The sequence below is a fragment of the Dermacentor andersoni genome, chromosome 3 (genome assembly GCF_023375885.2).
Source record: "Dermacentor andersoni chromosome 3, qqDerAnde1_hic_scaffold, whole genome shotgun sequence".
NCBI lineage: Eukaryota > Metazoa > Arthropoda > Arachnida > Ixodida > Ixodidae > Dermacentor > Dermacentor andersoni.
Genome location: NC_092816.1, coordinates 76,362,246 through 76,381,237, shown reverse-complemented (window position 1 = coordinate 76,381,237; position 18,992 = coordinate 76,362,246). Strand labels below are relative to the sequence as shown.

The 18,992-nt window shown below is 45.0% G+C and overlaps 1 protein-coding gene and 1 non-coding gene across 4 annotated transcripts in view; both read left to right on the top strand.

Moving 5' to 3' along the window:
• The window catches only part of LOC126544924 (uncharacterized), a 34,229-nt gene extending 15,973 nt beyond the window's left edge, over window positions 1-18,256 (top strand). Inside the window, exons 7-16 of one of the 3 annotated variants that reach the window (XM_050192476.3) lie at window positions 1,937-2,030; window positions 4,131-4,167; window positions 4,628-4,738; window positions 5,574-5,672; window positions 6,339-6,419; window positions 10,382-10,453; window positions 10,968-11,127; window positions 12,987-13,157; window positions 14,216-14,353; window positions 17,898-18,256. In XM_050192476.3, the coding sequence (XP_050048433.3) occupies window positions 1,937-2,030; window positions 4,131-4,167; window positions 4,628-4,738; window positions 5,574-5,672; window positions 6,339-6,419; window positions 10,382-10,453; window positions 10,968-11,127; window positions 12,987-13,157; window positions 14,216-14,353; window positions 17,898-18,020 (1,086 nt within the window). In that variant the 3' untranslated portion in view covers window positions 18,021-18,256. The remainder of the gene's footprint in view (window positions 1-1,936; window positions 2,031-4,130; window positions 4,168-4,627; window positions 4,739-5,573; window positions 5,673-6,338; window positions 6,420-10,381; window positions 10,454-10,967; window positions 11,128-12,986; window positions 13,158-14,215; window positions 14,354-17,897) is intronic. The other 2 variants (XM_050192485.3, XM_055061739.2) reach the window with 2 other exon arrangements.
• TRNAL-UAG (transfer RNA leucine (anticodon UAG)) lies at window positions 529-610 on the top strand. Its single transcript has one exon. It is a non-coding gene; the product is annotated as a tRNA-Leu (tRNA).
• Window positions 18,257-18,992: the final 736 nt, after the last annotated feature.

The following is an 18,992-nucleotide window of genomic DNA, read 5'->3' as shown; positions in this document are numbered from 1 at the left end:
GCAGTTCTTTCATGGTTTTCCTTCGACTAAAACACTCACGCGAGACAGTATTTTTTTCAAACACATGCGGAACACATCTACAACACATACGCAAAGTGACATTATTCAATTATTGCACGATAATCGATATAACATTTCCCTATCACCAATAAGTTTCTACTATTATCGCCCCTTATCACCCCGCAGTTGCTCTATGATTAGTCCGTTCGGACTTTTAAACACTGAGTAGAAGACCGCGGGTTCGACTCCTAGCGGAAGTATAGCCCTGTTCCGGTGTGGGTGGAAGCTTGAAACACTTGTGTACCTACAATGGACTGTAGCTGTCCAATTCTTGGACGATGTCGTAGTCACGCAAATATGTAGATCTGTGTTGCAGGGAGTAACTTTGTCTAAGTCGCAGCAGCCCAACATTTGTGTCACTGACGCGTCAGCTAGACTAGCGTGAAGCTCTCCCAACATCGTCAACCTATAGGCATTCATTTAAAAGGGAAACAGTGAGCACTCTATAAGGTACGTTGCTGGAGCGTGGGTAGCGTGGCCGAGCGGTCTAAGGCGCTGGTTTTAGGCACCAGTCTCTTCGGAGGCGTGGGTTCGAATCCCACCGCTGCCAATTTTGATAAACCCCCCCTCCCTCTTTTTTTTTCTGCTGACACTTTTGCGATAGGCTGATCCCTGAAACCTTAATCACTTCTCGCGGTGGTCTCTGCGTTATTGACTGATGGCCTCCAAGCGTACGCAATCAAGCGGAATAAAAGTTTGTCCCGATATACCCCTCAGCCTTGGCCGACAAAAGCGAATTTTAACCCGCTATGATAGAAGGTTTTTCAGATGCTGCGGAAAGCTTCAGCGATCCGGTCTGCGGCAAACCCCGCTTTTGCGTGGCCCTGAACACAGCGCTCAATTCATTTTATGTAATTGATCTGAGATGCGAGTCCTAGCATACCTGATTATTATGTAGCGCTTGTTTGCTGTCTAGCGCCGCAGTTAGGCAAACAACTATTCTAGCAGTCAATGTGAACTTAATGCGTCAGAGAAAGCGCTAGTCCTTTTTTTGCACGTGTTTAGCGCAATTCAGGTTTATCTAGCTTAATTACTTACAGGGGACCCTGATCACGGAAAGAAAATCTACGAAAGAATAAAAATGGGTTGGAGTGCATACAGCCAAATCCTGACTGGGAGCTTGCCATTGTTGTTGAAAATAGATGTGTACAATTATTGCAATCTACTGGTGCTAATATATGGAGCGGAAACTTGGAGGTTAACGAAGTAGCTCGGGAACGAGTTAACAAGCGCGCAGAGCGACGGAACGAAAAAATGTTAGGCGTAACGTTAAGAGACGGGAAGTGACCGTCGTGGATCAGAGCAAATGGGAGAGCCGATATTCTAGTCGACATTAATTAAGGGAAAAAGATGGAGCTTAGCAGGCAATGTAATGCGTAGGGCAGATAATCGGTGGATCACTAGAGTTACCGGATGAGTACCAAGGGAGGCGCAGTTGACGGCAGAAGATTAGGTGGGTGATAAAAATAAGAAATTCGCAGGCGCAAGTTAGAATCAGCTAGCGCAAGAGAGAGGTACTTGGAGATCGCTGGGAGAAGCCTTCCCACAGTGTACATAAAGATAGGCTGGTGTTACTGATGATGATGATTTACTTGATGACGAAAAAAATTGTACGCTGTAATTTTTTTTTTTCGTTGAGGTATTTTTTATGTTGTTTTACAGTTAAGTTTCCTCGTCTAGCAGGACACGTTGTCTTCTCTATTATCCAATGACCTGATATTTTTTACACTAGACGGCGGCATGTATGCACCAAGACAAGTAAACCGGCATTCCTTGTAATGGCGGAACCCAATAGTGTTCGCAACACCAACGCAAAAAACAGTCGATGAGATGGCGAGCGATAAAGTGACGGCAGTAATCGGCCTCATGATCGCAGATTAACTACGGCGACACGGCCGACTCTCGGAGCTCAAGGAAAGTGTTGGTGCCTTGGAACTACTCCCGCGATGACCTGACCCGCACCTCGTCTCGTAAGCCAAAATATACGTTGATTGATTGATTGATTGATGTTATTGCCTAAAATATTGTTACGGAAGAATAAAAGAAGAGGAAGGAAGAAGAATATCGCGAGACGCTGGCTGCTGGGTGTTGTTGCTGGTCAGTCATATCTAACTACACTGACTCTGCCTGTGTATATGTTGTAAATACAGTCTTTCTATACGCCCAACATCCCCGTAACAATATTTAATAAAAAACTATTGTTCAAACACGTTTGGATCCCAAGCCTGAGGCTAGATGGGAATCAATAAAGTATATACTTTCCTTACTTATAGATAAGAAAAAGAGCATATGTCAGACTAAAAGTATAAGTATTTACGAAAATTAAATGAAAATCCAGATAAATCTAAGCCAAAACGTATCTAAAACACAAAAACGTTACTTCCAAACTTACGTAAGCAACTTTTATACAAATGATGCGTGATACATTGAACACAAAGGCAATACTTGGAGGGGCGTGGTATTTGAGGATACGGCTTTGAGTCACCGTGGAAAACAGCATTCTCATTCCATTCGTCTATAGGTGCTTAACGTAGTCTTCTCCAACCCCTCTGTCACCATCTAGCCCACTTGTTCCAGGATATCAGCTTGCAGTCTGGTACAGGAGTTGAATCTGTACGCTGTCGGGGACGTCAGCTTACACGCAGACCGCAGCGATTTGGTGATCTCCCCCTTCTTGCACATCACCCAATCCCTCCTCCCCCCCATTTTTTTGTGAGACAAAAGTTTGTTGCCAATTATCATCTGAGAGAAATAAGCGCTGCCAGTGGTCTGACAGGCGCTCAGGTGGTTCAGTTTGTTCAACAGGTAGAGGCCGTGATGAGTGAGAACCCTGAAAGGCCAATTATAGCGATTGCCAAGCAGTTTCAAGTAGCAGAGTCGACAGGCAAGCTTTCCTGCACTATGAAATTATGCGCCACTCCTAAGCGATTGATTTGCTTGCTTCCATAGGGTATGCGGCATGTGACAAGCGGTGATTACCTGCAGCCACGTCATCCTCAACATACTGTCCCTATAGTTCCCGAAATAAACCTGCTACACTACTAGGTAGGGGAAGCGTCACTGAGCAGTAGACTAATAGGCAGCCACACAATGTTAAGAGCTCGCTATAAAGTGGCGTTGCGGAAGCCCTGCCAAACAATAACACGCCCTAATGTGATCTGACAATGTGGAAGTAAAGCCCCAACCATGGGGAACAAGTTTCCTTCAGATTTTTCTGCGTCGGCCGGTGTCGTAAAGAACAATGCGACGTTGGTGGCAACGTTCGCTTGATGCTGAAGTGGGCTCATGCCAAAGTCTACAGATTATCTAGGGACCTTAGCCCATGCGAGATCACAGCGCCGATGCCGAAAATCCGCCGGAAACTTGTTTCTTGTGATTGGGCCTTTAGAGGAGTCGAATAGATGATATACAATACCTGCAAGTGTGCTTCTCCGTACACCTCGTTTGACCTGACCTAGATCGAGGGCCTCGGGGATGGCAATTAAGGTACCAACGTGTGGGCCGGCAATCTTCCGTTGCCCGTATCGTCCAAGGTGTCAAAACGCGCGTCCCAGCTTTAACATTGCTACTACCGGGAACGCGACACCATCGGTTAGGACAAGTGAGATGTGTGGGAAAGCCTGCTTACAGAATTTGAAAATATTGCCCATTCAGTCAATAACTGAAGCCGAACATGATTTTATTCAACAGATTTTATTGAAAGCAGCGGTACAAGAAACAATCTGAAAATTTTAGAACGAGTATTTCGTTTTTTTTTTTTAACGTAGATCACTCAGGCCAACACCAAGCTTTATGACATGTCAAATATATGTCGGAGAGCATTCACTAACATTTTTTTCCATAGATAAATATGGTGAACTCGGAAGCCTCTATAATAAAGATACACGTTCGTTATGCCATATTTTGAAGGATAACCAGGATAACTGCGCAAATGAATACGGTAGCAAAACGGTAGCAGTAGCGGGCGTATTACACCGAGGTGCAGCTATCCTACCAATCCTTTTTCTTTTCTTAATAAAATTTTCATCAGAAAAAAAGAACAAATAAAAGCGAGCGTTTATCCCTTCCAGGTGTGTCAGAAGATTTCGAGACGCTCTCAAATGATAAGTGAGTATTATTATTTTGTTCGCTTTGAGCAATTGCCCTTTTTTTCAATCCGCCTGGGACGTCAACAGATTCTCCAGAATCCTTAGTGTGGTACAATTTGCAGTCTATCAGATGGGGCCATGCACGATTATTCGTGCCTTTCCAAAACGTTGTAGGTGTATTTATGCTGAAATGATCCCGTGGTGAAATTATGACCGAACACAGCGCATATGATAAAGAATCATTTCTTATCCGTTTATTTTTACTTGTCAAAAAGAAGAAAAAAAAATCTCTGTTTTGGACTGCTGAAGAAAGATTGTACAGAAAGATCCTGACGTTTTCATGAACTGACAGTACAAGCGCACCAGATGGCCAGTCAGAACAGGCCAAGCAAGCCTGATTGACAGCTCGGCATTACGTGTAGTGTTTTTTTTTTAATGCTCATGGTGATTTAGTTTTGTAATTCTGCTTTGTAATCCAGGATGTGTTTCACCATCAGAAAGACCATTATCATCGGAGTCGTCATGACCTCGACGCTCGCATCAGCCTGCGCGAAGTCGACGAGGGCACTCATTGCAGCAGGTGTTCCCAGGTGAGTGCGCCTGTGCAAAACAAAATGTGGGCGTACGCAATAGAGCGAGAGAGAGAATCGGACTCTAGCAACACCCATATCTCTGTTAGACCAATAAATGGCAACGCGAGATGGGCGAATGAAATGGATCCGCGTTTCATCCTACACTGAAGGGATTTAAGCTTCGTTGGTGTCACAAAGTCTAAAGAGTCTAACAGCTTCACTGTTGAAGGCGGTTGCCTTCATTGTTTCATGCACATGGTTGAAATATAAAATTTAGACATAGTGTCTGTTCAGGTTTTGGGTTAATTAAAAGCTTATGAAGTGTGAAAAAGCAGAAAGTTACGTATATCTTATCGTCCAGTCTGTAGAATGGTTGATAACGGTGGACATCACTTGGACATCACTTGCCGGAGTTCGCACAGCAGACGAATAAAATTTCATAGAATTCCGCCGCATAAGGAAAAGGGGCGGCGACAATAGCTCCATCCTTCCTAGCTCTTTCATGTTCAGTACTGCAGTGTTTGCTATACGTGGTTATGCATCAAGCTAGGGCCAGATTCTTCGAAACACAGAACGCAATAAATCGTAGTTTTGCTTTGCTTGGCAAGAAGGTGCTTGTTCGTATCCAGTTGAGCCCATTTGAATAGCTGCGCCCGTTATGACGAACGCTTGGTTATTACGGAGGAAGGCATCATGGCCTTTGGAATTTGTGTGCGGACAATTCCAGCAAGTCAAGTGACGAACACATGCGGATCCAGAACCGTTTAAAAAAAGCCCAAGGGCGTTATACACTTGGCGACATAAAGAACCATTCCCTCCAAAAGTTTTTTTTTTCCTGGCGCGTCTGGTGCAGGTACTCTTTCAAGGTGAGCGCGCTGGTTGTGCTACCCGTGGCACTGTGCACCACACTCCTCTGTTGGACGGCGCTGTTCTTCGCGTACCTCAGCGAATAGTAAGCTAATCACTAAACGCGCGTTTCACAGTATGCGCGTATATAGGTGTCATAGATGGCCTTTTTTTTAGTGTTAGCACATTTTTTTTATCGCCTGTTGCATATAGCGCTATGTACCCATTGTGCTGCATTACTTGAAGGGGCGGACGTTCCTGGCTAGAGAAATCGCAGTTTATAATCGACTATAGCTGCTAACAATTCGCTAAATAACTATTAAAGTATTTTATTTGTGTCGCATATTGCTTAAGTCAGAGCTGGCTCTGAGTAAAGCATGGCTCTTAGCCATGCCGAGCTAGTGAACAAATTGGCTACGCTGAGGATGCGAAACTCTTAAAAATTAAATTATGGGCTCTTACGTGCCAAAACCACTTTCTGATTATGAGGCACGCCGTAGTGGAGGACTCCGCAAATTTTGACCACCTGGGGTTCTTTAACGTGCACCTTGCGAAACTCTTGTATTTCGCAGAAATACTGGCAGTGTCATTGTCTAAGTGGCGGTGCAATTCTAATTGAACAACATTGCACTGCACGAAATGACTTCCAGAAATCACCTGCAACATTTTTTTAGCACAGTATAGTTGCGTCCACAGTAGTGTCCACATTCACGGCACTGATCTGATCGCGACGACTCATATTTAAATGTATTTGTGGCGTTCTCATCTGCAGTGACGAACTCGCACCGCGATCATCCGCCCTCGCCATTCGTGACGTAATGCAAGCGAAACTGTGCAGCATGGGCAAGATCGAGTAAGTGGAAACAAGGGCAGTGACTACGGAGCGTTCATTCAATACCGTTCCTTAAAGGGACACTAAAGGAATACCAGGTTAATCTTGATTCGTAACTTGCTGTTCTTGAACGCGGCAAACGTTAGTTTTACCGCATTTGGTGAACTTGTGAGCCAGAAAAGGCGCCAGGGCTAAAGGGAGCTGGTGCACCCAACTTGAAGTTCCCGCACCGACTCGCTTTGACGTCATAGATTCTCATAGGATCTGATCGGGACTAATTAACTGTTCTTTTTCATCGATAATGTAGTATATGCATTGTGCTCTAAAAGAACCAAGGACTCAGCCTGGCGACTTTCTACAACTTATCGAGGAGAGTTGGAACAAACACTCGAGGATGATTTTAAATTCCTGACGTAACATTGACTCACTGTCACAGTGGTTCGGTGCCGCGCAAAATTTAAGAATGAAAACTTTCGCCTTCATTTCATACGGTTGTAATGAACAATTATTTTTCCCAATGCATGAAAGCAGGGTCTTGAAATGATGCATCGGGATTTTAGGCAGATTTGGTGTTTCTTCTTAGTGTCCCTTTATGAATAGACGCTTTGCACCTGGGTGATTCTTTTTCACATCACGCACATTGATCGCAATGCGAAGTGATCATTCATTAATCTTTGGGCTTAACGCAGGCAACACACAGGCACTGTTGGTGCAATATTCGATTCACTCTTAAATTCAAATTAATATCCCATCCATTACTATGGCTGCGCAATTACGGCCGGGAGGTGAAATATTCCTGTCTTGAGTTTGGATTCTTAGCACATAAGTTACTGAACCAGTGGCTAACGACTGCCCCAGATTTACGGACTCTGAACTAAGATGACGAGCTAGGTGGTCGACCTTTCCCGTTCCAATAATGCGTCGTACTGCAACAGTTGTTTCTCACTCAATGCGTACTTAAACTTGGGTGCACCTTAATGGGACCGAGTGATCGGAATGTAGTTTGATGCAATTGGCCAAGAAGGAAACTGGTGAAGCCGTGCGGCTGTTGCGTGGGAACGCCTATATGTGGTGACTTAGGATCGGCATCTTTCCCGGAGGTAGCGCCGAGAAGACGCGTTTGGCTAGCAGCGTTCCGTCTGTCAGCATGGTGCATTGTTCGTACTAAAACAGCGCGTAGAATGCAGAGTTCTTTATTACTCTTCAAGAACACATGTTTCATCGAACCGTGAGAACTCGTGTGGGGTTTAGCCAATATTCAATGAGTCATCATCATCATCAACAACATCATCATCAGCCTGGTTACGCCCACTGCAGGGCAAAGGCCTCTCCCGTACTTCTCCAACTACCCCGGCCATGTACTAATTGTGGCCATGTCCTTGCAAACTTCTTAATCTCATCCGCCCACCTAACTTTCTGCCGCCCCCTGCTACGCTCACCTTCCCTTGGAATCCAGTTCGTAACCCTTAATGACCATCGGTCATCTTCCCTCCTCAATAGATGTCCTGCCCATGCCCATTTCTTTTTCTTGATTTCAACTAAGATGTCATTGACTCGCGTTTCCTCACCCAATCTTCTCTTTTCTTATCCCTTAGCGTTACACCCATCATTCTTCTTTCCATAGCTCGTTTCGTCGTCCTAAATTTTAAGTAGGACCCTTTTCGTAAGCCTCCAGGTTTCTTCCCTGTACGTGAGAGCTGGTAAGACAGCTGTTATACACTTTTCTTTTGAGGGATAATGGCAACCTGCTGTTCATGATCTGGGAATGCCTGCCAAACGCACCCCAGCCCATTCTTATTCTTCTGATTATTTCAGTCTCTTGATCCGGATCCGCGGTCACTACCTGCCCAAAGTAGATGTATTCCCTTACCACTTTCAGTGCCTCGCTACCTATCGTCAACTGCTGTTCTCTTACGACACTGTTAAATATTACTTAAGTTTTCTGCAGATTAATTTTTAGACCAACCCTTCTGCTTCGCCTCTCCAGGTCAGTGAGCATGCTGTTTAAAAAGTTTAAAAAGTAACCTTAAGCTTTACGAATCACGCAACGCAGTTGATAGCCTGTTTGGATACGGAATAAAGTGTGTACCGTAATGCACTCCCTATCCCCACGCATATATATTCCCACATGGTAATTAAAAGTAGACGCTCGGGAGGAGCGATTGCTGGCCTGCCACTTCAAGGCTACATCTGCCCGTAGATTCCACCATTCTCCTCTTCCTCCTCCTCTTCTTGTGCTAATAAATGAAACGTGAATAGAACCATTGGCAATCAGAGGGACATAAAGAATAAACACTAATGCAGTTTAGAGTGATAAAACGTTTTCTCAAACTCTATTTGCAACAATTTCACATAGTTTGTTGGTCATTAGACACAGACAAAAAGAAAATATTTCAATGGTTTGCTTTTTTTTTTTTAATTTCACGCCTATACCTTAACGGCGCTAGCTCTGTATGACGTCACGTATTTCAAGTATATTTTCATACGTGACTCATTGTGGCTCGCTAAATGCACTCGAAACTTGCCAAATTCGGTCTTCCGCTCTTTAGAACATAAGATTGCCTATCTTAACGGACAAAAGATGAACTAACCCTGAACAAACGCCGCTAAAGTTCGTGACGTCACGATCAGCTGATACGGGAACTTAAGCGTCACCAACCGCCTTTCATTCTGGAGTCCTTTCCTGGTAACCGAGCTTCGTTTTATGATAAGTGCGGCATTCCTTTGTATTTAGAGGGGTAATTTACTGAGGCACTTCAAGTACGTTTATGTTTCTCTTCAGTGTCCCTCTATAGATGGAAGAAATAAATTGAAAGCAGAACTACAAGGTCTGCGCTCTCCGTGCATCAGCTTCAATCGCCTGTACTTGTTTCCTTCGCCTAAAAGTTGTGATAAATGTGAATATCTAACAAGAAATTATATGCTACGGGAAAGCGAGGACGTTATTTGACAACTTCGTTCTATGAAAGCATTGTCTCTGTGGCAATTACATTTCTTTTTAAAGTTAAGCAACGTTGGATACAAAGCGTCTCGAACCCATTTCCCAGCATTCCCACGGTGGGACAGCGCCCGTTGCATAGACGATGAGGCCATATTTCCCTCTAGGTAATATTTTGTAACAAACTCTTTGCGTAGCCTGCGATATTGCAACGCCGCACCTTCACAGCTTATTTTAAATGCAACATATTAGTAATCGACCAGCCGATGACCGAACAAGATAAATCCTAAGTTTCACAGGTATTTACTTTTTTGAATCGAGCATGAAATATAACGCTCAATGTGTTCTTGATATTGCAGTCCGTAAAAAAAGAAGTCACGTTTTGGCTCTTGTCGTGCTTAAAGCGACACTAAAGAGGAAAAAATAATTTGTACTGTATTAGTAAATTACCCTTCTATAATACCAAAGAAGTCACTCTTACTGTGAGAAGAGGCGTGGAAAAAATATACAAAAAAAGCAGAAGATGGATGACGCCGCCTCCTTTAAGTTCCTGCACCACCACGCCGTGTCATAATCGATTTTGACGAGATCTATTCAGGACTGGTTAATTTTTTATCGGTAAAGATAAACTGTACTGTTTTCTCAAGGAACTCAAGGTTGAACTTAGCGAGTTTTCGAGGACAATTACAGGGGCACGACGGCCAAAATAAGATAAAATACTTCGAAATGCGTGACGCCATACTGTATTTAGGTGTGAAATTCAAAAATAGAAGTTCAGCCCTCATTTTCTTTTTTAAAGACTAATATATTTTCGTAAAGTTAACGAAATATAGTGTTCAAAGAATACTTCTTCAGGATAAATTGATGATATGTGTCTCTTCAACGTCGCTTTAAGTTTCACGTGTATTTGAATAGGGAGAACTTGAAATCGACTATGAAACCGAGTGTTAAGTGTTCTCAAGATAGCTGACGGGGAAAAAAAGAGACAGTCAAACTTTGGCCGGCGTCGAGACGTAACCACATCTTTCTGACATATCCTTTGCAGGTTACAGGAACGCTGCTGCTTCGCCATTTGCTTGGTCGCCACGGTCGCTTGCGCTGTCATACTATTCACGAGGTGTGTGACGCACGAGTACATTTGTTTATCGTCGTCTGCGCGTTTCTCCATTGCTGACAGCAATATTTGTTTAGTCCCGCTCGGCGCGGCGAGGTATCTAAAAAATAAAAGGCAAAATAATAATAATAAAAGGCAGAACGTTTAGACTTGCAAAGCATGCATTAAATGGCATTAACCTGGCGAAAGAAAATGGTAACATGGTCAAAAGGTGGCGTGCGTGTGTGCATTCGCGTTAGTGTATGTACGTGTGTTGTGTGTTGTGCCTGTGTGTTTTGTGCAATTGCATGTGTTTTTTTCGATATTTCATCCGTTCTGCTTTGCATACGCTTTTTATCTCGGGGCAACGATGACGCTTCTCTGGTCAAAAAGATTTTCTAGAGCCCGCGAATCGAGCTGGAGGACCGAAGTCATTGTTATTCCAACCTGTAGAAATTGTAGAAATTCGCCGAAAGTTGGCTGTTTCGGGTGCACATTACCTGACTGCGTCTTGTTTATTCTGCGCGATTTATTTCAGCCATGCCGAGTTGGTGACCTGCGTGACGCTGGCCGCGTTCGCCCTGGTGTTCGGCGTTCCCAGCGTCAGCGGCGTGCCCCTGCGTGACGTGGTCGCCCAGCTGCCCTGGAACATCATCCTCATTCACGGCGGCAGCCGCTGGCTATCGGCAGCGCTGAGGGTGCGCCGCGCTGCCGAATGTCGACGCTGCGCATGCGCACTGTGTATTGACCCCCACGAGACCCCAAAGTTTCGCTCTAAAGCGTTTCGCTTTCTTTTGGGAACTAACCGCAGTTTCCTGCGAGTGTCGGACCGTTTTTCGTCGGCCGATCCCAAAGATAGCGCAGTATGACACAACGGTAAAACCCGCATGTTGGTACGGCACCACCGGTGGTACGGTACTGTACCGAGCGCTGACACCTCTGGTACTGCGTGGTACCGCCACGCTGGCGCAGTGGTAATAGGATCGCTTTCGCACCGTCCCCTCGTGATGGCGTTTTCAGGCATCGTTTGAGACGCGGCTGTTGCAGACGCTGCATGGGGTTCAGAACTGGTCCTTGAGGGGAACTGTCACTCGAAGTGTACCGGCTGGGTCAAGCGTGCGAGTGGTAGTAAGTGGGGCGTAGGGCAACATATAGTGCCAAAATTTACTACCTCCCGAAGCATGTTAGACGCATGCTTGCCGAGCAACCCAGGTTGATTCCTTATATTTAGTACGCCGTTTGACACCTCAAAAGACTGGCATAAGCGCGGGAATCTTCATGCGAAACCTATAGTAGCGTTTTGACATGCTGGAGCGAAGTTTGTTTGCGACAGTTCAGTAATCCTATTAGTCATAATTATTAAGGTAATTATTTCTGCGCCAAAATTACGATTATTTTTGTTTTCCTTGTATTTATATATGAATACAATTGTAATACCCTAAAATAAAGGTGTTCAAGTTGTTTATATTTTTCTTGATGCGGAATGGTGTTTGGGCTTTGTGGGGTTAAATCAACGCTAAAGAAACAGCGCACGCTATAGGACCACAGGAAGACGAAATCACAGCCGCAGGATTCAGCGCCTGTGGTTCATTTTATTGTCCAATAGCTAGGGCTGCATTTTATTTTTCGTAATTTTGCTTTACCAACTAAGGCTATTTCTCACGCTTGTGCCGTATTAAAGCATAGATATGTTGTACCCCATGCTGAAAGACAAAGTAGACTACTTCATAAAATAAGCTATAACATTCGTTGTGCCGAAACTGGCGTAACTTCCGGGAGCAGAGCAGTGCAGATTCTTGGGCAGAGATGGCTTGGCTTTTCGGCTGACCCGTCAGCCAGTAAACATGGCTACCTTCCTTCCCACTAATATATATATATGTATATATATATATATATATATATATATATATATATATATATATATATATATATATATATATATATATATATATATATATATATATATATCAATGAATTATGCGGTTTTACGTGCCATAACCACGCTCTGATTATGAAGCACGGCGTAGCGGGGGACTCCGAAAATTTCGACCACCTGGGGCTCTTTAACGTGCGCCTGAATCTAAGTACACTGGTGTTTTCGCATTTCGTCCCGCCTCGAAATATGGTTGCCGTGGTCGGGATTCATTGCTGCGACCTCGTGCTTAGCAGCCGAACACTTCTTGCCCACTAGCACGTCACTGGAATGCATAATTTATCGTCGGTCACCACTATGTAGTCCCTCCATTGGTGCTCTTGGTATGGTTTGGTAATTATTGCTCATCGGCCAACGTTCCTAGATTTAATGTACAGGACGATGCAGATCAAACAAACGAAATGTATGAATTCGCGCAAAGTAATGAAACCGGAAGGATGTGTAATGGCTTTCGCATGTTTCCCTGCTTGCCCGCATCTCTTCAGGTCGTTAGATCGTCATAACTCAAGGGCGAGGTTTATTGTTCCGATCTGAATGCTGCAATGGACCAACTTTAGTTCCTTATATCACCGTGACCATGAACTCAATTAAATATACATAGTGTGCGCACCCCGTTCCACGCAGGACTCTGGGCTGGCAGTGTGGTTGGTGAGCAGCTACACGAACGAGCGATTTCGCGACATGTCGGCTACCTGGCAGCTGTTGGTGTTGCTGGCCGTCGCCTCGTTCGTCAACGAGGGCGGAGAGCAGTCTGGCATGCTCACCGCTCAGCTGGTGCCAATCATCTCGGACATGGTGAGCCCGCAGTCGACGTTACTGTACCGTCCGTGTGCACTATGGGAAGGCATCCGAACACATAACGTACCCGCAATGTAAGCACTGTTACGCCACTGTATGCGGCAGGGTGGAGAGAGGGAGGAAGCGATGGCTGCTACATATACCACGTATGTCTCCTTGTGTGCTGCTACTCCAAACGCGGATTTTCTTTTAGGTGATAACGCTAAGTGAATAGTATTTTCTTAGCAGCTAAGTGCGGTGTCTTTTTTTTCCTACATTGCACATTTGCCACAGTACAGAGACGCCGGCCACTACAAGACAGAAGCCAAAGGGCTGATTGTCAATGCTAGCATTTCATAGTTGCACGAAGTGTCGTTCTGTGAACCGCTTAAATATATTTTGTCTGTTTAAATCTCGCTGACAGGGAAGATTACTGTGATTGAAATATCATTGCCGACTGAATATTCGGATGATTTCGAGAGAAAGCCGATATAGAAGAGAGGAAAAACGGTTTATTGGGCTTGTCTCATTCCAATTGCAATGTCGCCACGTGTGGTTCACGCATGTGCGGGAACATATGGCAGCTACAAGCTCTCACGCATACATAGCAATGCTACATGTACCGAATTCATAGGCTTCTTGCCCGGCTCATTATCAAGCGAACGGCCCGGTGCGGTGTTCGGTTCAAACCAGGGGGCTCCCCTGTTGCAGCTTCAGTGCTTCAAAGCTGTGCGAAAGCTACGTTCGCGCGACCTGATGCAGTCCGCGAACAGAGATTACCATCACTCCTCTGCAGCGATTCACGACGTGTATGCAAATGACGCCGACGGCTAGCTGGCTGCTGGCGGTGCGATTCGTTGGCGTTGAGCCGCGTCACGGTTGGTCTGGGGACTGAACGACTGAACCTCCATTAAGTGACAGTGGCCACTTTGTTAATTTTTTATAAGGAATCGCGGCAGCACGCCGTATGAGCCGATGGCATTTTCTGAAGATCGTGCCACAGTCTGTTTCATTTCGGCAAAGATTGCAGCCTCTATACCGGCGCCGGCCAAGCTTAGCCTGTTCCTTCTGCGCAGGGAGCCGAAGCACAGCGCGATCCGCTCTTCTACGTCGTACCCGTGGCCGCAACCTGTTACTTGCCCGTGATCACGCCCATCGCGCATCTCGGACTCGTCTTCGTCTACGAGCACACCACCGCCAACGTCGGCGAGATGGTACGCTGCATTCGTGTCCCAAACTGAGTGATCAGTATAGCCTTGCGTGCGCTTTGCACCGCACTTCCCTCTATTCCCACGCTGGTGTGCTTGCATCTCTCGGAGTCGAAGGCGCATTGAAACACTTCTCTTGAAACCGGATAAACACCACGAAATACATGCGATGACTCTCTCTATATGGATATATTCCCGAATTCGGACCGCAATATGAACGGTGATATCGCAAGCGCGATTATTACTTTCGCCACGATTTTGGTGAAGCAGCGCCTGTGCCTGTCCTCATCATTCATGTTCGTGTGAACGTCTTTTTTTTTTCTTTTTCAAGTACGCCACTTCACCAAAATTATGGATCACCAAACAGGCCGTCAGTACCTATTAACTAAGTTACTTGAACCTTTCCCGCTCATCTCATCCTGTCAGCTAAGGCGGCGCCTATAGGACTGGCCGCGTGCCGCGCCTTTCTTTTTTTCTTCCTTCCGCGGTGCAGTCATGGTAACCTTTGGAAGTTGGCATCTGGCTGTCATGGTTCGTTTATGGAAGGCGACTTAAAATAATATCGCTATCCATGTTTTTTATTGAAATGAAGGATGAGAGCGTTTGATTTCAGAAGTGAAAGAAGAATGTGTATTTACATATAGAAAGTGGAAAGAAAACACACGTGAACAAAGGATAGAAAAAAAAAGATAAAGACCGATCTGCACTGCTTATAACAAACGCAGTTCTCATTAATCGAAGTCACCGCTACTCTAATCCTATAGTTAGGTGTGTCTGAATACACAAGGACAGTAGACTGAGAGCGGGGTGCGGCTCACCAACAGTTCTGGCACATGGTCGCGTAGGTGAAGAGCACACTGTAAAATAATATACACCCTTAAAAGTGGAAAAGGGTGTAAATGTGTCTGACACCTTTAGGGTGTTATTTATATAACGGACACCCGAAGGGTGTTAATTATAGACATTTACACCCTTTCTTACTTTTAAGGGTGTAAATTATTTCACAGTGCACCGTGCCGTCCTCGACTGAAGGCACTGGTCGCTCCTTAAGCGAGCTCCAGGTTGTCACACCATGGGACCTTGAACTGGCTCAGGAGGTTAGGCAGTCCAGGTTCTGCCTGTGGGAATCTGGAAACTTGTCCACGGCGCGACGTTTTATTCCCGCTCCCGGCGGACGCTGACTTCTTCGGCGCTCACTTGCGTCCGAACACCACCACGCCGTTCTAGGGTCTCTCCCTCATCTCTTCTTCTTCCTTCATTTTCTTCTATGTCAGCCATAATGTACGGCCCTTAATGGTTCCTTTCTTTTTAGTATTTGGTTTTGACGGCACGTCAGATATCACGCGCGTCGCTTCTTCGTCGTCGGCTTCTTGCGCCCACCCATTCGCTCTCGTCGACGTTGTCTTCGCTGCTACCTTTATCTACGACACTGGCTTCGCGCACTGTTACTCACTAACACACAATACTGCCAGAGGTGACCACGAGCAACCTGTAAAAAACACTGACAGCACGAACGAGAAGCATAAACTTCTGCTTCCCGGTTTCCTAGAAGATCTAGAAAGATGGGTGCAGGGTGTGTATATATATATATATATATATATATACGGTGCACAAAGAAAGGGGGCTTGGAAAACCGCAGTACAGAGCAAGTGCCCTATTTTGCGAAATTTTACATTCGCCGCAGCGTACGGCGTAGTATCTGACTCGCATTTACGCGGCAGCAATGTCCAGCGCTCTAGAGCGTTTTCTTAACGTGTTCAAAATGTTCTGCAGTTTCCGTTTGAGCTTGTAATTTTTTCCGTTCAAAGCTTTTTTTTTTCTGTCAGCCTCACCTTCACACTATGCTGCACTCTAAGGATCTCCTCGACTATATGATTAGTGGCGTATTAGCATGTTGCAACGTGACACCACGCCTCAACTTTTAGTTTATTTTGAGCTGACACATTACCTAGACTATCGGCAAAGGTTACGAGAAAAATAAATTGTGCCCCCCCCCCCCCCCCCCCGAGTTAACGCGGAGCTGGTACTCTGGCGTCACGAATACACTTTCCTTGTGATAGCTATGCATAAAAGAGAAGACCTATTTTCAAAAAAACAATGCTGCTCATATGAATTCGGAACTATACGGATGTACATCTTGGACTACAGAATTTCGCATGCGCCTGCAGAGACTTTAGGTGCGCTTCAAATACATGGGTTCATTCAATCGGTAAAATTAGAAACAGGTCATGCGTTTCGATAAATGGTGCCGTTCCAGCGTCAAACACCCTTCTAGATTCGTATCGTTGACCTATTATATTGTCGCAAATAACTTTTGTACTACGATTAGATTGATTCACCGTGAATCAAATTTATGCCAACCTATATGTCTCAAGAATGCTACAAACAAAAAGTGTGTAAAATATTAAAAAAGTTATTGCCCACGGTGAAACTTGCATTTCAAACGTTATCGAGATCTCTAGCGGCACACACTCCAAAGAATGTCGAGACAAAATTATGCACTCGCAAAGTAGAGGCAAAATGTAAAAAAAAAAAATTATGAGGTTTTACATTTTGAGCAAATTATGAGGAAATTTCGGCTCCCTGGGGTTCTTTAACGTGCACCTAAATCTATGTACACGGGTGGTTTTGTATTTCGCCCCCATAGAAATGCGGCCGCCATGGCCGGGATTCGATCCCGCGACCTCGTGCTCAGCAGCCCAACAGTATGGCTACTGAGCAACCACGGCGGGTGAGTGGCAAAATGTATAAGTTGTTAATGCACCGAGGAAACCTAACTCATCTCCTCAAGAAACTTTATGTGACATATATCTTCAGGACACCAGCACAGTCGAACCGTAAAGAAAAATAAAAGAAAGCCCGGTGCCCTTTATCAACGAAGCCGTACCAAGTCGTAGATAAATTAGTGCACTACCTCTGTCATTATTATGACCAGCGTTGAAGCCAGTATACCTTTACGGCTAAAGAAAATGGCATTGAGCTCAAATTTCGCAACGCATATGGAACACGTCTCGGCGATGTGACGCCAGCTCTTGTCGAAAAAAAAAAGAAGGAAATCTAGCTTGAACTTACACTAGGAGCATACGAAATTGTAATGTCGTGCGTTTTCTTATGCAGAGGTGAACTTTCTGTCCCTGTTTACCGACAGGCTGCGCAGCCACCTTGTTTGGACGGCAAAGCAGTCAACATTGTTCTTCAGTTTGGTGCTGTCTTAACGAAGCTGTTTTCTCTCAGGGCTTTGTCACACTTCCAAATATGCATGGTGTGGCCGCGGTGCACTCTGCTTTCTACTTAGGAATTCACTGTAGATATTGGCGCGCACAATTTTGTTATGCGCGGTTGAAAAACTGCCGTTCCAGCGTTCTTAGTTGGGAACTATATCGCTCCGACCATTTTCGGAATTGTTTCACCGGGTGCTCCAGCCTAAATAACCTATTTACTCGTTGGTCCACTCGTAGCAATTTTTAAGTGTTTGTATTGTCACAAGCAGGCTTAGGACGTACTAGCGATTAATGATAGGATAATGAAAAAAAAAACTGTCCTTGTGCAGGTGCTGCTCGGCCTTTTCCTCAAGGTAGTAACGACAACAGCATTCACTTTGTCCTCCTCCAGTTACTTCGCGTTCTACCCGACGTCTACAAATGACACACTGACTACGTTCGTCACCGACTGACCCGTGCATGTATCGTTCGGTGACCCACGAATGACAACGAAGAAACTCTATAACCTCTTTTTGTGTGTGTATGTGACTTGCCACTTTGGTTGACTCGTACCCCTGTTTTGTCAACATTATCTTTGAAACCCTGCCGCGACAAGGACGGTCAAGTCGCTTGAAATACAGGCATGCACGAAAGGACGTTGGATAATACGCAGCGATATGCGTGCTTTCTTTTGAACTGTTTTCGGTATGTTGTTCAACGTACCTATAACCAGACGTTGTGCGCACTCAACAAGACCGACGTCGCCTTCGTTGGACATGCGTCTTCGTGGGACCTCAGTACTGTGAATAACGCGAACCGCTGGAATGGCCCCGGTATCCACGTTGATGATGGTTCTAAATGTCTTCGTTTTCGTTTAAGGGCATAAGGTGCATGGAGTATAAGTTTCAATCCTGGAAACAGACAGCTTTGCTGGTTACGTCCCTGCAACGCGATGCCCGAGCGCTAATGCGGCTGTGCTAGTTTAGTTTTTTTTTTCTCTTCAGCACAGTGCGGCAGTAGTGTATACAAGGAAGCTTATACTGAAATGACTGTTACTGTGCTTTCGATATTTTGTTACCACGTTGATGGCGCGCACCCTGCAGCTTTCGAAACTCGCAAGATTGCAAATGTAACGCGCAACAGTTAATCTGAAGATGTGAATGTACTAGTGCCATTGGAGGTAATCTGTATTTACGTCCCGTTTTTTAAGCAATGTACTACTGTGTGTATGTGTTCATATAGAAAACATTCAACCAGTGACATAATTCTGCAAGTCTCACACGGCCATTTATGATATGTTTGTGTTTTTCGTTGGGTTAGTTTATTAGCAGACGCATAGTATGTTTTTATTGTAAATGACCACAGGCTACGCTTTTCAGTCGTAAACGAATATAACGTCAAGATGTAGGCTAAGAGCTTCTGCCTACTATATGAAGGCAGTAAGC